This window comes from Lutjanus erythropterus, chromosome 23, assembly GCF_056507025.1.
Source record: "Lutjanus erythropterus isolate fLutEry1 chromosome 23, fLutEry1.hap2, whole genome shotgun sequence".
NCBI classification, from domain to species: domain Eukaryota; kingdom Metazoa; phylum Chordata; class Actinopteri; order Lutjaniformes; family Lutjanidae; genus Lutjanus; species Lutjanus erythropterus.
In genome coordinates, this window is record NC_139339.1 from 18596776 (window position 1) to 18618463 (window position 21688).

The following is a 21688-nucleotide window of genomic DNA, read 5'->3' on the forward strand; positions in this document are numbered from 1 at the left end:
CTAACATTTTGTTTTTCCACACCTTGGTTTGTGTTTATGGTTTAGTTTTAATAAACAAACTATTTTGGAACTCTCGCTACTTCAGAGAGAGGCGAAAAGACTACAAAAGATCCCAGAATGCTTTTCACTCAGTTCCACTGAAACAAAGGTCCGTGTGCGGAACGTTAGATTCAATATTTGTGGCCATTATGGAGCAACTTTCGCCATACCTATGACCAAAATCGTCGAAATGTCCTACTTTCAACGACATAAATCGCACTATATTATGTATGTCTTTTTTAAAATGTATTTTATAATCGTCGTCTTCCTGCCAACTGAGCGGTGAAGACCAGCCGTGAGCAGACTTTCATCTGTCGTGTGTAGAAGGGAACCCCAGATCCACGGAAGATCACGCGAGAGTGACCATTTTAACTCAAACCAGGAGGACTTCCGTAGTGTTTTCTGTCCTTTGATATATTCAAACCTTATCCACGACGTCGTCACACCATAAAACATGTTTAGTGTGTATTACGTGCACTATGAAGGAACAAAGCTTACAAATCTCACGAGAGTTTTACAAATAACAGGATCCTTTCTAGACACGACCGAAGGTTTCACCGGGGGGGAATGTTGACGGTGTAACACCAGACTTTGAGAAGAAGCCGCCGCTCGCATCTTCTCACTGTGAATTTGTTTTAGCTACATTGTCCACCACGTTATTTGTAATTTATCCGTCGTAAATGAGTTGCAGAGGGGACAGTGACGATGACAGCTGCAGTAAACGGAGAGTGGCGTATGTCTACAGCCCGGAGTACATCGAGACCTGCGACTCTTTATCCAAAGTGCCAAACCGGGTGAGTTGTATTGAATGGGGAGCTTTTGACTCTTTAGCTCTGGTTTGATGTTATCTTTGACCGGTCTGTGGTTTTATTTCCTGCTCTCTACCTTGTTCATTTCCAGGCGAGTATGGTCCACTCTCTGATAGAAGCTTACGGACTCCTTGAACACATGAGGTGAGTGAAAACAGAGATAGAAACACCTTTAACAGATGCTTTACAGAAGCAGCCTGGTTGCCTAGTTTAAAGGGACAGTTCACTTCCATATCAAAAGTACATGTTTTTGTATCTGGCATGTAGTGCTGTTCATCCATCTAGACTGTTATGATGTGAGTAGCTGAGTTTTGGAGATATCTGCTTCCTTTCTACAGCCTTTATTTTTTTTTAAAAAAAGTTGGTACGTTGTGTAAAACGTAAAAAAAACAAACAAAAAAAGCAAAACATGTTTTTTAAAAAGTAGGGAGTGGAGCATGTTAACCACTGTGATCCATTATCTTTTCTTTTAACAACACTCAGTGAGTGTTTGTGAACTGAGGACACTAATTATTGAAGTTCTGAAAGTGAAATTCTTTCCTATTCTTGCTTGATATACGACTTCAGATGATCAGCAGTCTGGGGTCTCTGTTGTTGTATTTTGTGCTTCATAATGCACCACACATTTTCAATGGGAGACAGATCTGGACTGCAGGCAGGTCAGTCTAGTACCTGAACTATTTTACTATGAAGCCACACAGGTTGTAACACCTGCCATTGTCTTGCTCAAATAAGCAGGAACGTCTCTGAAAAAGACGTCGTCTGGATGGCGGCATATGTTGCTCCAAAAGCTGTATGTGCTTTTCAGGATTAATGGGGCTTTGACAGATGTGACCGTTACCCATGATGCCATGGGCACTAACGCACCCTCATACCATCACAGAACAATCTGGATGGTCCTTTTGCTCTTTAGCCTGGAGAACACAATGTCCATGATTTCTGAAAACAATCTGAAATGTGGACTCATCAGACCACAGAACACTTTAACACTTTGTGTCAGTCCATCTCAGATGATCTCAGAGAAGTCTGCAGTGTTTCTGGATGTTGTTGATATATGTCTGTCTCTTTTCATGGTAGAGTCTTAACTTACATTTGTAGATGCAGCAAGAGACTGTGTTTACTGACAACAGTTTTCCAAAGTGTTCCTGAATCCATGCAGTATGTTTTTAAGGCAGTTTTAAATGCAGTGCTGACTGAGGGGTCAAAGGTTACAGACATTCAGTGTTTGTTTTCAGCCTTCCCCTTACGTGCAGAGATGTTTCTGGTTTCTGAATCTTTTAATGATACTATGGATTGCAGATGGTGAAACCCCTAAATTCCTACAGTTTTGTGCTGAGCAATGTTCTTAAACTGTTTGAAAACTTGCCCACAGAATTTTTCACAAAGTGGTGAACCTCCCTCCGTCCATGCTTGTGAATGACTGAGCCTGTTGTGGATGCCTCTATGATACCCAATAATGAAACTGCCACCTATTACTAATCCACCTGTTTACCTTTAATGTTTCAAATGTTCCAGGTGTTTTTTGAGCATCCCACAAATTTCCCAGTCTTCTGTTGCTCCTGTTCCAACTTTTTTGAGATGTGTTGCAGGCATTGAATTTAGAATGAGTGTATATTTACACTCATGTCACCACACAGAAGGAAGTGTGCACCTACTCATGGATGAGAGGCCATCAGTGTTCACATCCTGCACTGTCACAAGCACAAGTCTCTTGTTCATGAGAAGATGCACGCTTCCTGCACAAAGCAAATAGTTTGCACATGAAACTGCTTATACAACAAGTTATTGTGCGAGCAGGAGGTACCATTAATATTCCCCTCCCTTTCTCTCCAGCACTGTTAAACCTCAGCTGGCCACCATAGAGGAAATGGCCAAGTTTCACACAGACTCTTACCTGGAGCATCTTCACAAGATCAGCCAGGATGGAGACAACGATGACCCACAGTCAGCTGACTACGGCCTTGGTGAGACAAGTCAAGAATAACTTTAACCAGCTACGATGGTGTGTTCTCATTTGTCATTGGTGTTTCTGAAAGCTACCACAAGGAACTTCCATATTCTGTTGATTTTGGAGCCCCTAGTGGACAAAATCAGTAGTTTTTCTAAAATAGAATGACAAAAATAAAAATAGTGAAAATAAAAGTCTCTGCTCACTGTAACTTTGCCTGTTAAAATATAAACAGAGGCTCATTTCATCTGATTTCAAGGAGAATCTGACCTGGTGGCAGCCATTAAACATAACTACATAAAATAACTGATCTTCTCTCTGATGGTCTTGTTAACTTCTGTAAAATAAATTAGAAGAAATACATTGAGACGGTTAAAAAACAGTTAAAAACTCCTTATAGGAGTTTTCAGTGTCATTTGAAAACCTCCCTTCCTAGGTGCGTATTATATCCTCTACTCTCGGACCAGTATAGCTGAAAAATGAATCATGATAAAATGTTTAATTTAAGTCTGGTGATAATTATTACTAATAAAATGACCTATTTTTAATAAAGAGCATGAGGAAAAAAGTTGCATTTAACCACTTTATTTTATTTTTAAACACCTTATTTTGAATTAAAACATTTTATTTTGATTTCAGCCACTTTATTATTTTTTTAAACCCTTTTATTTTGAATTTAAAAACTTATTATCTATTGCAGATGCATATCACTATTTTTTTTATTGCCCAGGCTTGTGTTAAAATGTAATTTTCATGTACAGTTTGTGAGAACAGGCAAAATAAATCTGAGTGACAGATTCAATAACATATTTATTGTCTTGAAATAGTGGTGGGTGATCCTTGTTATTCAATACAGACAGATTTTACTACCAGGTCTTCATCTAGCTGGTCTACATTACAGCTTAATATGGAAAATGGAGGGATTAAAGTGAGATATAAAGTAAAGAAAACTTGTTAACAAGTTATATGCAGTGGTTGTTCCTCAGCAGCAGAGGGCACTAAAACACAAGATTCAAAAAAGGAGTTCACAAGGTTTTAGATCTACTGAAGTGTAATTTGAGTTTATTTTAAGAGAGGGGCACTTTTCTTTCTCATTGACCTAAATAAAAAATATTATCTAAATAATAACTTTTCACATTGTTTGTTTACTTAAGTTGAGACAGGAATACCTGAAACTTAACCGGGTGAGACTCTGTCAAAAGATCCAACTGCTGTTTGTTTTTCTTGGATGAGTCCGTCCTTCTCCGAGGTTTTCATTTCTAACTTTAGACTAATCCTCAAGTTCACCCTCCTTGTTTTCATATCCTTGACTCATCATCTCCGCCCTTCATTCATTTGGCGTCATCCCTCTGTGCTCTTCTTCGTGTCCTCCACTCGTCCCTCTGTCACTTCCTCCTTTTGTGTTCTGCACACCTCTTTCTGCTTCATCCTTCCGTCTCATCACAAAAGCAAACCGCTCCACCTTTTCCTGCATAAAGACATTTCTCTCACTTTTCCCTTTCTCTTTGTTTGTCTTATTTCTCATGTTTTCCCCCGTTCTCCATCTTCTTCTTGATTATTTTTGTTCACAGCTCTTCACTTTTCTTTGACCTCTTCTGTGCAGGCATGAAGAATTCAATCAAAGGCAGAAATCAAGAAGGAATAAATATATTTTACACTGGTCTGCTGGAGTTTTCTACGTCAAAAGATTTACATTCTGCCTTTTATGCTTAAAATGCTTCATTTTTTAAAGAAAACACTCTGATGTGGAAATAATAAATATGTAGGTGAGACTGGGGCAGTTGTAAGATTTTTTACATTTTCCTTTATAATTCACAGACAACTTGAAATACAGTTAATGTGAGAGTGTTATAATTGATGACAGTTGTTGGGGGCAGTTGTAATACTGAAAAGAACACCATAAGAACCTGTCATATTAATCCACTGTATCGCAAATAAAAACACACCTCAAAGTAATCACATTACTACTGTAGTATAATATTTTTTGTAGGCCCTCTGTGATTCAAATGCTTTTAAATATCAGGCATTATTTGCATTCAAAACAAACTATAAAGCACACAGACAAGCTGGACTTCACCACAGCTTTAAACTATTGCAGTGGTAACTAGATTTAATTATTTTTGATTTAAATTAAAAGTTATTTTACATTTAAATGTAGCGAAATATGTTATTTTCTAACAGAAGAGTGTGTCAGTCCAGACAAACAAGGTGCTGACACTGAGCCATCTGGCTCATCTCTCTCCATCTTGGAGCCGTGGTAAAGTCTCGTATGCTAGTTAGCAACACCTATATTAGCAGAGTTTGTTGGTGTCGATTTTAACCAATAACCTAGAGACAAAATTAATTAAGTTTAAATTCCAGTCGTCTAGAATTTAGACAACGGAAGAAAAATACTATTGATCCAAAAAGTAAGTAAGTTTTGTTGAAAACTTCTGCCGAGATGAAACGATCCCGCTCCTCTTACACTGACAGAGAGAGTCCTACTGAGCATGTGCAGAGTGTCATCACTAGCTTGTTTCTGATTGGTGTATTTGCAATTTCCCCTGATCTCCCCTACTGTTACTATTTCCCTTTGGCTATCTACATTGTATTACTCCGTTGGATATTTTAGTGATTTTTACTGACATTGTAAATGACACTCCAATAAGTCAAAGTGGACATTGGTCAATATTTTCAATATTTTTTAGGTTTATTTTATTATATTTTTTTATATATATTTGTCATTATTATAATTTTTATTTTCCTCCAGGTTATGACTGTCCAGTGGTGGAGGGGATATTTGACTATGCGGCGGCAGTAGGGGGCGCTACGCTGACGGCAGCTCAGTGTCTGCTGGACCAAAAGTGTGACGTGTCCATCAACTGGGCAGGAGGGTGGCACCACGCCAAGAAGTAAGTTCACCCGTTCACACAGGACAGTGTACTGCATTCACACTGTGTGCATCACCTAATCACTCTACTAATCTGACAGTGTCTCTCAATAAATCCAAAAATCTGAATTTTAGGCCTTAAAATGTCTTAAAAGTTGGTTGGATGATAAAGTTCCTGTTACTTTCATAAAGTTTAATGACTCCAGTCTCGCTTTTAAATGTCTTTTGGGGTGAAACAGTTGTATTGATGTGTTTATGCTGTAACAACTACAAAACAAAATCAACATGAACTCTCATTTTCCTTCATATCTTTTGTACTTTTTTGTCAGTCTGGATGTGAAATACATCTTAAATTCCTTTCATAATGGTCTTAAAATGATCTTAAAGTAGCGATATGCAGCAATCAGTAAACGTCTACTCCTTCTAAAAGGTTGGCTGATTTCTTACGACTCATAAACAGACACTTAACTTATTCGTCAAACATTCAGCATCAGTTCGATCTGTAATTAAGGTGAAATGGGTAAATAAAAAGTTATTCCGGCCCAGAATAGACATTTCGAAGGAAGACACAGTGGCTGCGAGTATTTCAACAGCATGTTTCTTTGATCTCTGATGACGTATTGTGATATTTATGAGATGTTACAGTAAACATATTACAGACTTCTCCTTTAAATCAGACCTCCACAGAGATGAACACATTAGTTGCACAATCCCTCCTTGTTTTATAACATATGAAAAGATGGTGAAAGATTTGGGGTAAAATAAATGTTTTTCAACAGATTTGTTTCATTTCTCTGGGGATAACTTTTATGTAATAGTTTTGTCAATCGATCAATTATCCGATCTTATACCCCCTAGCATTAGATACCACAGACTTCAATCAAGGTTAGATGGCTGTCCTCATCAGTTCTACTGTTTGGCCTGATGGGGGCGCTGCAGGTGAAGGTCAGACTTTCAAACTGTACAGTTTTATTTTCCTCCTTTCTCTGTCTTCCAGGGATGAGGCGTCAGGTTTCTGTTATGTGAACGATGCTGTGCTGGGAATCCTCAGACTGAGGGAGAAGTACGAGAGAGTCCTCTATGTGGACGTTGACCTGCATCACGGAGACGGTAACACACACACACACACACACACACACAAACTGTAAACTCAAGCACAAAACTCTTTTATTGCCTTGCAGACGGGGTTTAATTGGGAATAACCTTCTTCTGTTTGTTTACTATATTAACAATCAGGCAGTAATCCAGTTCATTAGCTTTACTTTCAGCCAGACTTCACACATTTCTTTTAAGTATCTTTTTCTCCTCCTCTCACTGCAGGTGTGGAAGATGCCTTCAGCTTCACATCCAAAGTCATGACCGTTTCTCTGCACAAGTTTTCTCCCGGATTCTTTCCAGGTCCATCCCCGCATTTGTTCAACACGCAACACGTTTTAAAGGGACAGTTTGCATTATTTAAAGTTCATCCATAGTTGGTGTATTACCTTCAGTAGAAGGCAGTGGACTTGCCCCCAGATTGGAGAAGCAGCAGGAAACCACTGTGGGAAGCTAAGCAATGTGCTGCTGTGGAGGGGGACAACAACAAATCATATCAATTTAAGCGTACACTATGTTAAGAATTAGAGTTAGAATTTTCACCACTTTTCCTTGCTGTCAGATATCACTCTCCAAATCAACCAAACTCCATAGCCAAAATCAGTAATTTTACCCCACTAACCAGTGGTCTACTGCTGCTTCAATCAGTTAGTTTGTTTGTGTTATTGTGTGACTTTTGTGTTTTAAAAGGTGAGTTTGGATTCACCAAAGTCACACAATAACAAAAACAAAATAACAGATAGAGGCAGCGGTAGACCAGCAACTGCTGTCCTCTGTGGGGAAAAATTGCTGATTTCACCCATGGAGTTTGGTTGGTTTAGAATGAGCAGTATTTGACCTGCTTAACGGTGGTTTTTGGTGGGAAAAAGTTATCTGACGGCAAAGTAAAGTGGAGAAAATATTCTAAATATAGTGTACACTTAAAATGATATTGATTATTTTGAAGTGGCTAAAATATGTTTTGCTGCTGAACCTGTTCTCCTGCTGCGTCTCCAAAGTTGGGGCGACCTCCATCTACTGTAGGTAAGACAGTAGTATGGATAAGTACGTAATACAATCCCACTTAAAACAGCCTGAACTGTCCCTTTAATATAATAACCTATATTGTAAGGCAGCGTAACATAAATGTGTGTATATTTAGGTACAGGTGATGTGTCTGACACGGGGCTGGGTAAAGGCCGTTGGTACGCCGTGAACGTCCCGCTGGAGGATGGCATCAAAGATGACAGATACTACCAGATTTTTACCAGGTACACACACACACACACACACACACACACACACATACACACACAGCGTAAAGTATAAGGAAATCCCAGTGCAGCTCAGGAGCATGTTTTCCTCAAGGATCCCTGAGGAGAAATTTTATTTTCCCTTCCTTCGCCTGACCGCATCCCACCCAGAGGTCAGGGTCATCTATAGAGCAGTGACTTGAAGAATATGCGGTGTCAGCGTTTTATCAAGAAGGCTTCAAGAGGGAATTCCTTCCAGCGTGAGAGTTTGAACTTGGGGCTTTCCCCAGATCGGACACTCAAAAAGGCAAACCTGTTGCAAAATCGGTGTTTGTATATAACCATTTACAGTGTTTGTTTATAATAACTTCCGGGTAGAAAACTCCTGCATTCAATTTAATGACAGCAAAATCTTGAATTTTTTCTTTTGTCATTACGTTATTTCAAAGTGTAGATGCCTCATTCATCAAAAATGCATGCTTTCACTAACATTAGGATGGAGACGTTGTTTACCTGTTGACCCACAGACTAAAGAAAATGATAGCTTGAGTCATTGTTGGGTGGTCTATCAAAGATGTGAGCAAAGCAACACAGCACATAAGATGACATCAGATAGGTCGAACCACCATGTTTCACTATATATCTTTAAACGCTGAAGTTAACTGCCAGTTGTCCACCTGGTAGTGACTGCTGTTGTTCTGGTAACGTCACATTGTTTGAGCCTGTTACACTTCTGATTGGTGGAACTGATTATAGACAGGGTCCATAGTCAAATTCACAAGTCATAGCTGGTCAGGTGTTGGTAAAGCTTACTAGCATGCTGCTGTATTGAATCATTTTTACACTCTATTTGGGCACTGTTATTTTGAGTTAAAACATACTGGCTCCTGATTGGCTCAGCCTGCTTCATCAGTGGGTAACAACATGTTTACAGCTGTCTTGCTTTACAGTGTGATGCAGGAAGTGCGGGTGCAGTTCAACCCAGAGGCAATTGTGATGCAACTGGGCGCTGACACCATGGCGGGCGACCCCATGTGCTCCTTCAACATGACCCCAGTGGGGGTGGGCAAGTGTCTGCAGTACGTCTTGGGGTGGCAGCTACCTACACTGCTGCTGGGAGGAGGTACGCTGACTGTGTGTTTATTATTCTGGCTGATGGTGTGTTTCGTTTTTGTGTGTGAATTCATAGGTGTGTGTCCTCGTATATGACTGCATACATTCATGTGTACTTACGCTGGATTGTACCAACAATTTAAACCTGATTAAATCATGATTTAACTTTAAATTATGTTGCACCAAGCTTTAAAACTGGCTTGATATGAAGAAAGATTAATGGCTGTTAACTTTAAACTTACACTTGAGGAGGTTTAACTTTAACTAAAGTGGCTGCCTTTTTTAGATGGATTGAGCAAAATAATCAAGTTCCTTGAAGAAAGTTAAGGGACAAACTCAACACAATTGAATTTTGATGTTTCTCTTCTTTCTTTCACTCCAATTGATCTGTTAAAACAGTTTGTCAGTTGCTGCCAGTTGCTCTTTTTTTCCTTATTGCGCTGTTGTTTGTTTTTAATCTTCTATTATTTGGCTGTTAGAAATTAGGGCTACTCTGCTGAGCCATCATGAGTATGCTAACGCACTACTTTGCTAAACAGTGCAATGTTTTGTTCACTTTTTAACTAGCTAGAAAACACTGTAATTTTTAATTAAGTCCATAGCTAGGTAGTAAACAATTTAACATTTTGTTAACTTGTGAGCTAGGTAGTAAACAATGTAATGTTTTAACTTTTTAGCTAGCTAGCAAACAGTGTGAGGTTTCGTTAAGGAATAAAGATCAGCAGTGAACTGCTTCCCCCTGCTTTTAAACTTACTAGGTGCTGGCAGCACTCATTTAAAAAGAAAATATATATTTATGTTAATTTGGGTAAGTCAGCATGTCCATCTTGGTTAAATTATGTAATGCTTACGTCACTAAACTTGGATTTACTAAACAGAGATTAGCTTTTTATTGGGCTACGGTGCTCTGTTTGACTTAAAATTTAGATTTGATTATTTTGAACTTAGTTTGCTGAGCTCTGATCAGAACAAATCTTAGATTATATTCATCTTTCTTGGTGCAGCCCAGCCTGCAGTGTATTAAGATATAATGAAAGGTAGATAATGTTCCATGTTTTTTTGTGTGTGTTTGTATTTGCTTTGAATCTCAGCGATCCGCTCACTTGTGCACAATTACACATACACACACGGGTCTACTCACACACACTATGCTATGTTCCAGACCCCTCAGCCCTTGGCCAGATGATAGCTACTACTTATACAACACAATGAAGCCATTTTACTCAACTACAATCCCACCTCTCTTCCTTTCTCTCCCTCCCTCCCTCTCTGTCCTACATACTTTCTCTCCGTTATATCCTACTCTCTTTCTTGGTTCTTGCAATTCTCTTAATTTTACTCCATCCACTTCATCTTTCAGTCTGTCTCTTTCCATTCATCTTTTGTGTGGGTGAGAGACAGTTGGTAACTTTTCTGATAATTTGTCTTGTCACCTTCCAGTTTGTTGTGATGAGTTAGAGATTCTGACCATGTCCACAATGAGCTGGTTAAATCTGATGCAGATTAGTCATGATATCAGAATTTGAAGCTTTGATTCAATTCTAGTTTAAGAAAATGATACTTGATACAGTCTGTTTTTTCTATGCTGCAAATCAGATTTCAGGCAGAACAACAAAGTCTGAACTGAGGTCTTAGATTAGCACTTAGATGATTTTTTTTAATGGCTTTGGCTCATACTGTATGGAGATGCCAAAGCAGCAAAGGCAAATTTTTAACTTATGGTACTTGGCCGGATTCGTCTATAGTCAGTTTATTACCCACAGTAAAAAGCAATTGACACGTGCCCAGTTGAGTGTCCAGAGTCAACAACAAAATTCATTTTAGCCACTTAAAAAGGCTAAAACAACTATATAGTTTAAGTGTATGCTATATTTAGAATATTTTCACAGCTTTACTTTGCCATTAGTCAGGCTTCATGACAGCAAACAGGTGTTATATAAGCCGATTATTGCTTTCTCAAAACCAACTCCAACTCCACTGGCAAAATCAGTCATTTTTACTGTCAGAACACAAGAGCTGCCGGTCCACTGCTGCCTTGATCTGTTAGTTTGTTTGAGTTACTGTGTGACTTTGGTGATTCCCAACTAACCTTTTAAAACACAGAACGCACACAGTAACACAAACAACTAACAGATTGAGGCAGCAGTTAGACCAGTTCTGTGAGGTAAAATTACTGACTTAACGAATGGAGTTTGGTTGGTTTGGAGAGAGCAATATTTGGCTCATATAAACGCAGTTTCCTGTTGGAAAAGGCTGTCTGACAGCTAAGTAAAGTAGTGAAAACATACTAAATATAGCCGTCACTTAAATTGATATTGATTTGTTTTAGGCGGACCTTTTTTATGTGGCAAAAATACTTTTTATCGCTGACAGTACAGCCTATGCCTTTAAGTTTCCTCTTTACATCTCTCATCTCTCCCTCTTTCTCACCAGGAGGTTATAACCTGGCTAATACAGCTCGTTGTTGGACCTACCTGACAGCGGCAGTGCTGGAAAAGACGCTTTCCTCTGAGATACCAGACCATGAGGTATGACAACACACACGCACACACACACACACACATCTCTCTGTCCTGTAGCCACAGTCACACACATTCACATATTCCCACATGAATACAAACGTGCTCATTCATTGTACTGTCACAAAAAATCACAGGCCGACGCACGCACACACATAAAAAAAACACAAACACACCCCCTTGTGTTCACTGTCTGCTGACTCACTCCATCTAATCAAAGATGGCCGCCTGCTTCTCAATAAAGGGGTTTGTCTTCAGGTGACTCAGACTGTGTGTGTGTGAGAGAGAGAAGGCTACGAGTGTTGACAATTCCTCTCACTCCGCCTCATCTAACACAGAGTCCTCTCTTTCCAACTCATTTGGCATTAAGGTGAATTTTTAATAAACGTATGGGAATAACAGTATTAGCGGAGAGAGAAATTTTGAATTCTGATGAGTGAGAGTCAGTAATGTTTTAGTTATTTATTTCCCCATATATTGGTGCAAAGTTCTCTTTGCTCTTATGAATCAAGGAAATTAGCAGGTTGAGTGTTTGGTGAGAATAAAGTGTAAAAGGCCTCAGTTCATACCTAAGCTTTTTCCAGATCTTTCAAAAATAACTTGGTTTACACTAGGAACTGCATCTTGCGCTGCATTGGTCACAGGACGCAGGACAGACTGCTGGAATACAAATCGCACCAAAAATATTAGTAGTCAAAACAATGCAAAAAAGGACCCAACATTAAACAATATGCACCAAAGGGAGCAACATATCACAGCAGCGTTTTCCCACACAACTTACCTTCAGCAATGTGAAACCACACTGTGAGGGGCAGATGAGAGGGGCTACAGAAGCCCAGGAGGTACAGAAGAGGCAGAGTGCAGTAGGGCTGCGCGATTTGGTCAAAGTCATATTACAATTATTTTGACGGAAATCTTGATTGCTATATGTGTAACAGTTAGTGGAAATAACCAGTTTTGTGTCACTGAAAAAGAAAACACTTGTGATGATGTCATATTTCTTTAGGTCTGTATGGAACAAACATGTTTTCTTTCATCTGGAGAACAAGGTTTTTAGGCCTGGTCGTCTCTGCCGCACTCTACAGTGTGTCATTGTAATACTGTTGTCTCACACATTATTCCTTTTTCGGTAAATTGCAATTTGCTTCTGGTTCTGTGATTTGAATATTGCGCCTGGCCTTATTGTGATTTTATTGTGATAAATTTTGCAGCCCTAGAGTGCAGTCAGGTCATTTCCATAGAAAAATATCCATAAAATAATGGTAAATAAAAGTAGAATTGAGATAAAATTCACAAATACTTAAATTAATCATTAAACGATACATAAAATTCACAAACACAAATTGGAAATAATAATTAATACAGTGCATTTTAAACTCTGCTACATATACATGTTCACATATAAACACTTTTGCAGGACTGAACCGGCTGAAAGAGCAGTCAAGCATAACTTGATTAATCGTCCGTGTGCTGAATTACTGCAACAAGTACACAGTTTAGACTGGTTACTGTCAGTGTTTGGACGCTTTGAATGAACCACAAAATCTAACCACAAAATCTTCCATGGCACAACTAATAAATCAAATAAATGCATTAATTTTCCCTCCCTTGCTTTGTGATGTTATTAAGATGTTTGCTTGAGGACACCATTATTTATTTGCACAGAGTTTTTTATCACCATGAGCTAATGTTTTGCACGTGTGACCTATTTAATGTTCTTATTTATTGTAATGTCTGGTTTGATGCAGCATTTTCCCTTTACCCGAGACAAATTTCTCCTCAGGGAGACAAATAAAGGAGCCTTAACCTTAATCATTAACAGGATTATCCAACACAACATGTAAAAATCAGGTCACTGTGAATCACGTTAACTTAATCTGGTTATTGGTTGCAGTCGGATCAGAGTGTCGATGTAAACTAGGAAGGAAAATGTCGCAGTGATTTGTTTGCGAAAGAAAGCACATTTGATCACTTGTTGCTTATTTGTGTATTATTCTAACTGGTAAATCAAATAGAAACCAGCAGACCCATCTCTCTATCCTGCTTCTGTACTCTCTCACACACACACACACACACACACACACACACACACACACACACACACACACACACAAAGAGTCTCTTTCTCCAGCAACTGATTTTTGGACCTTGTCTTGGTCAAATGTAATGAATAGCTGTGAGTGCCTCTGTGTGTGTGTGTGTGTGTGTGTGTGTGTGTGTGTGTGTGTGTGTGTGTGTGTGTGTGTGTGTGTGTGTGTGTGTGTGTGTGTGTGTGTGTGTGTGAGTGTGTGTGTGTGTGTGTTCGTTCTGACTGTGATAAAGGTACCTCTTGTTTCTCCTCGTCGGCGTCCAATGGCCCTAAATAGCCTTTGACCTCATTAAGAAGCACTCACTGAAAACAAAGCAACTATCAGAGCGGGCAGCTGCCACAGATGATGAAGATGAGAGGAGACACACACACACACACACACACACACACACACAAACAAACAAACGTATGCACACACATTTTCTCCCTGAAATCAAAACTGTGAGGACCAAACACCCTAAATGACTTCTCCTAACATGAAAATTAAAGAACATATTGGCTTCTTTTTTTCCAATTTAGGAAGTAATATAGATCTATTTTAAAGGTTGTGTCCTGCTGAAGTCATAGCAGCTTTCCACAGATGTGTGTGTGTGCGCCTGTGTGTGTATGTGTGTGCGTTCATGACTCTGTCTGTGCCCGTTGTGCTCGATAAGAGGGGCATTTATCCATGATGACCAAGCAAAGCTGAAGTTCCAGCGACACGGGGAACAAAAACTACCTTTGTGCCCTCTTTCTGTGTGTGTGTGTGTGTGTGTGTGTGTGTGTGTGTGTGTGTGTGTGTGTGAGCTCTACTGTAGACAAAACCACATGAATGCACACATTCATTACAGTCAAATAATGCTCTGGCCTGTTTTATAACATTTTTGTGTTTCATTGCATGATACATTGCTTTCAGTGTGGAGGAAACAGCTGTTACTCAAATTGGAAACTATCAGTTAGAAAGCTGCACCGAATCTTCATTTATCAAAAAATCTTCGATAACGCTTTAGGTTACAGCCCACAACATACTGTGGAATTACTCCGGAGTTAAGATGTAATTCTTTTGTAAAAAACACAATACCTACCAGTACATATTTTATATGTAGGTACTGGATAACAGGGTGGAATTAGAGGCTAACAATAAGGGGTTTTACAAAGAAATTATACTGTAGTTATTTTGGAGGTTTTGGAGCAACATATGCTGCCATCCAGAAGACATCTTTTTCAGGGACGTCCCTAAGTACTTTGAGCATTAACCATCATGTCTTTGTACTGTATTCATTAGAATATAGGTCAAAAAGGATTTGCACATCATTGCATTCATGTTTTATGCAGCATCAAACCTTTTTTGGTGTCAGGCTTGTATTTGACATATACTTCCCGTCTGAAAAGGCTGTTTGACGGCAAGATAAAACTTTGCTGCTGATCCTGTCCACAGTAGCTTAGCTTCCTTCACCCTCCCACCTGCTGCTTCTCCAGACTGGGTGCGTACCAACTGCCATCTACTGATACACCGACTATGCCATTCCACTTGAAATAATCTGAACTATCCCTTTAAGTGACAAAGATCAGTGATTCTGAAATAACAAATGATGCTCCGTCTTGTTTTGAACATCCAGCAACAGCCACTACAAACAGTTTTAGTTTATTTTATCTGCTCAAATCTCGCTTAAGTCAATCTAAACAATTTGTCTTGGTTTGATTTTCTTTTAAATATTTACTTGAAAGTGTTTATTTTTAATTAAATCAACATTATCTCTTTTTTTTCCCTCAGTATCCAAGAGGGTGGGTGTCCAGTTTTGGGCACGTCAAAACCCTGGACTGGATGATTAAAAATAGTAGTCTAAAAAACACAAACATTAGTCAGACCCTGCCAGTCACATCAACAATAGTGCTGTAATATTCACTGATTACCAGACAAAATATTACACTGCAGATAAACCACACAATGGCCCTGCTTCGGTCACACTTATTATACTCCAATATCTTATAAAAACACAAGTGAAAGTGCCTTTTGTAGTTTGAACCAGGAATCAAGCCACCAGATCAAAAGTCATCAACCCTCCCCGCTGACTTGTATTGTCTGTTAGCGTTTAGCTGATCCTGATTGACCTCCATTGTGTGATAGCGGTGGAGTCAATCTGCGTGTGAATCGGAGGCCAACAACGTGGGGCTCGCTAAGAATAACCACAGAGGTCAAAGGTTAGTTACTTGTACTGATTAGACTGGCACGGGGATTGTCTTTTATAATCTACTCCCTTTTTTTTTACTTCTTGGAGCAAGAAGTAAAAAAAAAAGGTTATTTGTAACATTTGATGCTCTGCCTTTGACCTTTAGATACAGTGTTATAGCAGCTGGTAAAAAGAGAAAGGTGTTATCCCTTATTTGTTGTGAGGTTTATTTAAAATATCCTCTGAAAGTCAAATATTTCTTTGGCTGACACATGCAGTGGCATTATACACTCCAATGATCCGGTGATTCTAAACACATTAGATTAATTTTAATAACATATTTTCATGTGTGACACATTATTCCACAGTACAAGCTTTGAGGCTTGAGCTTTGCAAGGCAGTTAACACACAGCATTTAATCACTCAAGTGGCCCATTTATGTATCTTATGCCAACATATGAAAATGTGTTTCTTTGTCGGGGATAACAAATTTAGATTTAGATTAGATTTTATTTAAATAAATCCACCAAATCATGACAATATAACTGTAAATTTGTCCACCAAATGGCATTTGATATGATACACTGTTATTGATCCCAAGAGGAGAAATTCAGCAGCACAAGGACAGAAAAAAGTACAGAGACATCGAGGAAATTAAAAGATAAATAATTAGAAGTATATAAAATGAAAATAAGAATGGAAATTAATTAAAGTGTGCAAGAGCAATTGAACTAATAAATTAACTTTATTAGTGAATACACATTTAAACATTTGAAAATATAAATGCTGAAATAAACATTTTTTTAACAATACTGTCAGTACTGGTGGGACAGTTTGCAAGCTAACAATACTAAAACTAAGATCTTACATGCTAAAAGTTCCCAAATTGGCCTTAGGACAAACTGATCCATTTTACTTCACATGCACGACATAAAACAACACGTGTGCTCATACTGTCAACCATGTAGTTCCTTTGCTTTATGGAAATGAATATTTACTGATTTCACACTACAAATTCAATCTATTACTCAGACATCGACTCTCCACACTGACCAGCCACAGCAACCTCAAAGGGTCAAAACTCAAACTCAGAGTTTCAAAGTTCAATTTCATGTGAAGAATCTTAATTTAAAGCTTCACGTGTGTGCAGTTTTCATGGGATCTATTTTTTTTCTATTTAAATACCTATAGATGATAGACAGGAATGTTGTGTAAACAGCCCCTCTGATTTTCTTCAATAATTGAACATGCTTCCACCTCATCTATGCTGATTCTGCTCTCAGTCATTTCCCAGCAGCTGAGTTTCTCCCAGCCGTGCTCCTCTGATAAAAACAAACCACAGATTCAAACTTCCTGCGGCAGCCCTGCTGCCCCGGAGGGCCAACACACATACCATGTGCTCACAATGATGCTGGTGTGAATCCAGCTCATATCCTTTGTCACATGGTGTACCTTCCCCTCTTTCTGTCGCTCTTCTCTTTCCTGTCTCCACTGTATGCCCATGAAGCTAATTCTGTATGTCCCAAAAATACTCTCAAAAATAAACTGACACCTGGAGTTTTAGACATCTGATGAAATGCTGTTAACCTCAAACACTAATCCCAGGCAACTTAAAGTGATGTCAACAGAGCAAAGGGCTTAATTTCCTAGATGCTAAATTTTAATGACAAAGAGCAGTAGATCTAAAACATACTTATATGAAATTATGTGTCATTGTCTTGCATAAGGGAGCAAAGAATGTGTTTCTTGGAAAATATATAACTCATTAATGAGAACCTTTCCTCTATTCATCCATAAACTGATGCTGTTGAAGCAAGGAAAGTGCGCTGAAGTTGGACCAAACAGAATTAAAACAATATACCAATTGCAAACCAAAGCAGTTCTCCTGGTATTTATTTTTTCTCTCCACCCCCCACCTACCTGCCCTCGTCTGACACATATGCGAAGGAAAATAAAACAAAGACACTTAAAAGATGACACAGCCTATCCTGAGGGCTGAGCAATGGCACAGGCCTTAGTGCTAAAGAATATCTGTAAATCCTATCAAATCATGACCTTAAAATCGAAAGTCGAATCAAATCGTGGCTTTGGAGAATCATGAAACCCTTACAAAACCTGCAAACAGCAACAACAGAACACAGGAAGCCCTGGCAGAGGCTCTTTGGCTGTCAAAATATGCATAACTACCACCCAAACTGCTACTTAATGAGTTGGTTCTCCTGCTTGATTTCATAGCCTGACAAAAGCTTTAAGGGCAGTTGGTTCTTTTTCTCGAAAGGCCATTTTGGTTGTTTAAGAAAATGCCCCAATGACCTTCTTCTCTACAGTCATTGTATCAAACCCGCCCCATATCAGAGAAATGGTTTTGACCTATCAGGATGCGGACACATCTGTCAGAGTAAATAAGTTTGCAGATCTGTCTGATTCCCAGGCTTGCAAAGAATATTCCTTTCACGTTTTTTCCCAAAGTTTTTTTACTAAAAAAATTTTGAATTGTGAAATAAATCTGTCAGCAGAGATCGCGAAAGTTTGGAACCAGGCTGTCCCGTCGCCTACAGGTAGTCATGATGACAGATAAAAAGAGCTGGTGGAAAACACAGTCAAAATGTTCAGGCGTTCGCCCAGTGGCTGACTTTAACGCCGATGTATCTAGTGAGAGAAACACAAGTAAATACAACTGTGTGTCTGTCTCAGAGCCACACAGGAAGGGAGGACGTCTCTGGTCCCAGATTGGCAGCGGGGAAGCGTCCCGCCTCTTTACTTCCTACTTCCTCTTTTTCCTGTCTGCAGCCACTTCCTGTCCTGCCCCTCGCTGCCGTCAGGCATGTGTCGGCTCCCAGAGTCACAGGCTCAATCAGCGGAAACGTCACCGGAGCAGAATGTGTGCACGTTCCGGGGGGGAGTTTGTATGTTTACAGAATGACACCGAAAAATGTGCAGTGAAAAAGCTCGTTATTCCACCTCCAGGCGTCTCTCATCGATCTTTGTTAATCAAATTATTTGTGGCTGAAGATTATTTGACTGAATCATCCGAGGGAAAGTGGTTGGTGAATGTTGGCATGTATCAGCGATCAGCTGAAAGAGTTGGTTTCCGGTCTCGTTTCCTTTAGGGACTCATGTCAGTGCTGCAGATGTCTTTTTAATTTTTGTGTTTCAAGTTCATGGTCAGGCTCACCCCTAGGAGATTAGATCATCAGTCATTTTGTTATCTTCATTTTTATTTTCCTATCAGGCAAGCTGTTTTTATAAACTTACTCGTCCTGTATTTATAATACTTGAACTTTGGAGTGATTTCCAATTAATTTTCTCTATTTGTTTTCATTTTTTTTTCATTAACAGTTTTAACTGAGCCATATGAGTCACACAGGTGGGTTTTTATGCATTATTTTTTAATTTGTGCATTAAAAAAACAGTGTGGGAATATAATTAAATTGATTAAGATAAGTGCTTCTGGTTTTGCCTATTAATCCTGAGAGCAGCATGTATGTTGTGAAGTTTGAACGTATTGCACATTGCTGTCATGGCAGAGTTAAATAAATAAAACCCTAAAAAATAGCCTTATATACAACTTTTATTATTCTTACAAACTTAGACTATTATTCAAACATTTTGTTAGTATTAATCACAAAGACACCCACTCTTTGGGAAAAAAAGGTGGTGTATTTTGAAAAGAGAAAATTGTTTTTAATTGTTGTAACATGTGAAGCAACTGTTGACGAGAGCAAAATGCTGTTTTAGATTAAGCAGACTAAAATGATTACAGACAACATCTTCTTTGCATGAGCAGCATCATCTATTTTTCTGCTCTGAAAGAAAAATGACACAACAGAAAACTAAGTGACAAAGCAACACTAATAATGGGTTAGAGACACAAGAAAACTTTATTTACTCATCACTGTGCAGAACACCTGCATTTGGGCTTGAATCTAATATGTCAGGTTTGCCTTCGGCTTTCCAAATGTTTCAGACATAGTATTGTAGGGCACCATGCCTTAAAAGGAGAACTGACAGATGAATCTGAAAGAGATGGATTGATGAAAAGGTACAGAGGGTGGGAGAGCGTCCAGACGCAGACAGAGAGGGAGGTGTACGTGCAGTATGTGACTCTGATTTGGGCATCGAGCCGTTTTTCTTTCCCTTGTTGAAAACATTTATTAGATAGCAGCTTGATAGCAGACAGAGTCCATTTGTTTTCCCGAGACGTTTTCCCCTCCGCTGTGCAGCTCGGCATCCTTCATAGCTGGAGATCCTGCTGATCGCTGTGAAAACAAACACTCACACACACACACACAGAAAGAGAGAGGGACACACACACACACACACACACACACTGCTGTCCACAGATGGGCTCATGTACATGCGCACACAACTTTTTCCACGTACATGTTCTGTTTTTCAACTCACACATAAGCTTAGACAAACACACACACAGACACACACACAAAGTAACGAATGCACATATACTTGACTAGTATGGATTTCTGGGGCCAAAATTCTTATATTGATACATTCCCTGATATTCCTTATACAGAATATAATATACAGAATATGGAATATACATAAACGCACATTTTTTGCGATGATCCCTCGAATGTGGTTATCAAACACTTAATAAATATCTGTAATGGAGGCAGAATATTTTTCAGTTTAACAAACTTAGGTCTTTTTGCACTGCATAAACTTAGCCCACATAAATAAATAGCGCTCAGTCTCTTAGCTCGATGCTAAGACATAATGGGAATTCCAATTAACACGCTAAAGGAAAGTAGATTTGCAATTATATACAGTAGTTTATTTATTGGGCGCAACTAGGGCTGAACAATTCATTGAAATTTTATTAAAATCGCAATATCGTCTACAGCAGTTTTCAAATCGTGAGAGGCGCAGTATTTGTTAAAGGCAAAATATGTGTCAAAATACCATTTTAAAGTTAATACAGTTGTGCTCAGAGATGTCTTGTTCTACGTATCGTATTCTACTAACTTAAGAAAACATTTTTCTTTAGTATAGATCCCAGCAAAAATCAGCTTAATCATTTTAATAATGCATTTAACAATGCATTCCCTCCAATATCGCAATCATAACTGCAATATCAGTCAAAATAATTGCAGTTCGATATTTTTTTTCCAAAATCGTTCAGCCCTGTTTACAACTTGATGACTTCATTTTGGCCTAACACCTTATTTTATGTATTATTTTCTTGCAGCACCAGCTTGATTAGCAGGAACAGCTTAATTTCACAGTTAACTACTTTTATATAAAGTATAGAAATGACGCTGCTGAAAAAAAGCTCAGAAAGAGTGACAGAAATGTGATGTGCATTGTTTTCAGCAGAATAATTCCAGGTACAGTCTCTAAAATGGGAATGTGAATTACTGTCTGTGCAGCTGTTAAGAATAATTGAACGGAAAGAAATACAGTTGATTTTTTTGTCCTGATGATGACATTTTGTTTTCAGTGTCACATTTAGATGAACATCAAGCTAAAGGTGTAGACGAATATTTACACAACACTGTTTTTCCTGCTTTTTTTAAAGAGGATAAAGACATTGAGACACACACTGAGAGCGTCCTCTGTATCAAGGTCTGCGTTTCTCATACAAACAAGCTCGCATGAGCAGTGAGTGATGGGCAGAGGGTCCATGTTAAGGACTGTGGTAAATAAGCAGAGACCTTCCACTATTTATCTCCCTGTGTGTCTCTGCCAGAGACACTGGAGCCAGTCAGCGGGTATTTTCTGTCTCTTGACCTTGTCCAGGTGACGTAGATTCGCTGCGTCACCGCAGCAAAGCCTCTGTTGTATCATTTATCTCTCTCTCCATCTCA

General features: G+C 38.9%; 1 protein-coding gene across 1 annotated transcript in view; it reads left to right on the forward strand.

Moving 5' to 3' along the window:
• The first annotated feature begins 431 nt into the window (after positions 1-431).
• Positions 432-21688, forward strand: part of hdac8 (histone deacetylase 8) — a 39501-nt gene continuing 18244 nt past the window's right edge. Inside the window, exons 1-9 of the mRNA XM_084712642.1 lie at positions 432-833; positions 940-992; positions 2682-2812; positions 5546-5687; positions 6663-6775; positions 6986-7063; positions 7902-8010; positions 8943-9115; positions 11539-11633. Coding sequence (XP_084568768.1) covers positions 720-833; positions 940-992; positions 2682-2812; positions 5546-5687; positions 6663-6775; positions 6986-7063; positions 7902-8010; positions 8943-9115; positions 11539-11633 — 1008 coding nt within the window. The 5' untranslated portion in view covers positions 432-719. The remainder of the gene's footprint in view (positions 834-939; positions 993-2681; positions 2813-5545; positions 5688-6662; positions 6776-6985; positions 7064-7901; positions 8011-8942; positions 9116-11538; positions 11634-21688) is intronic.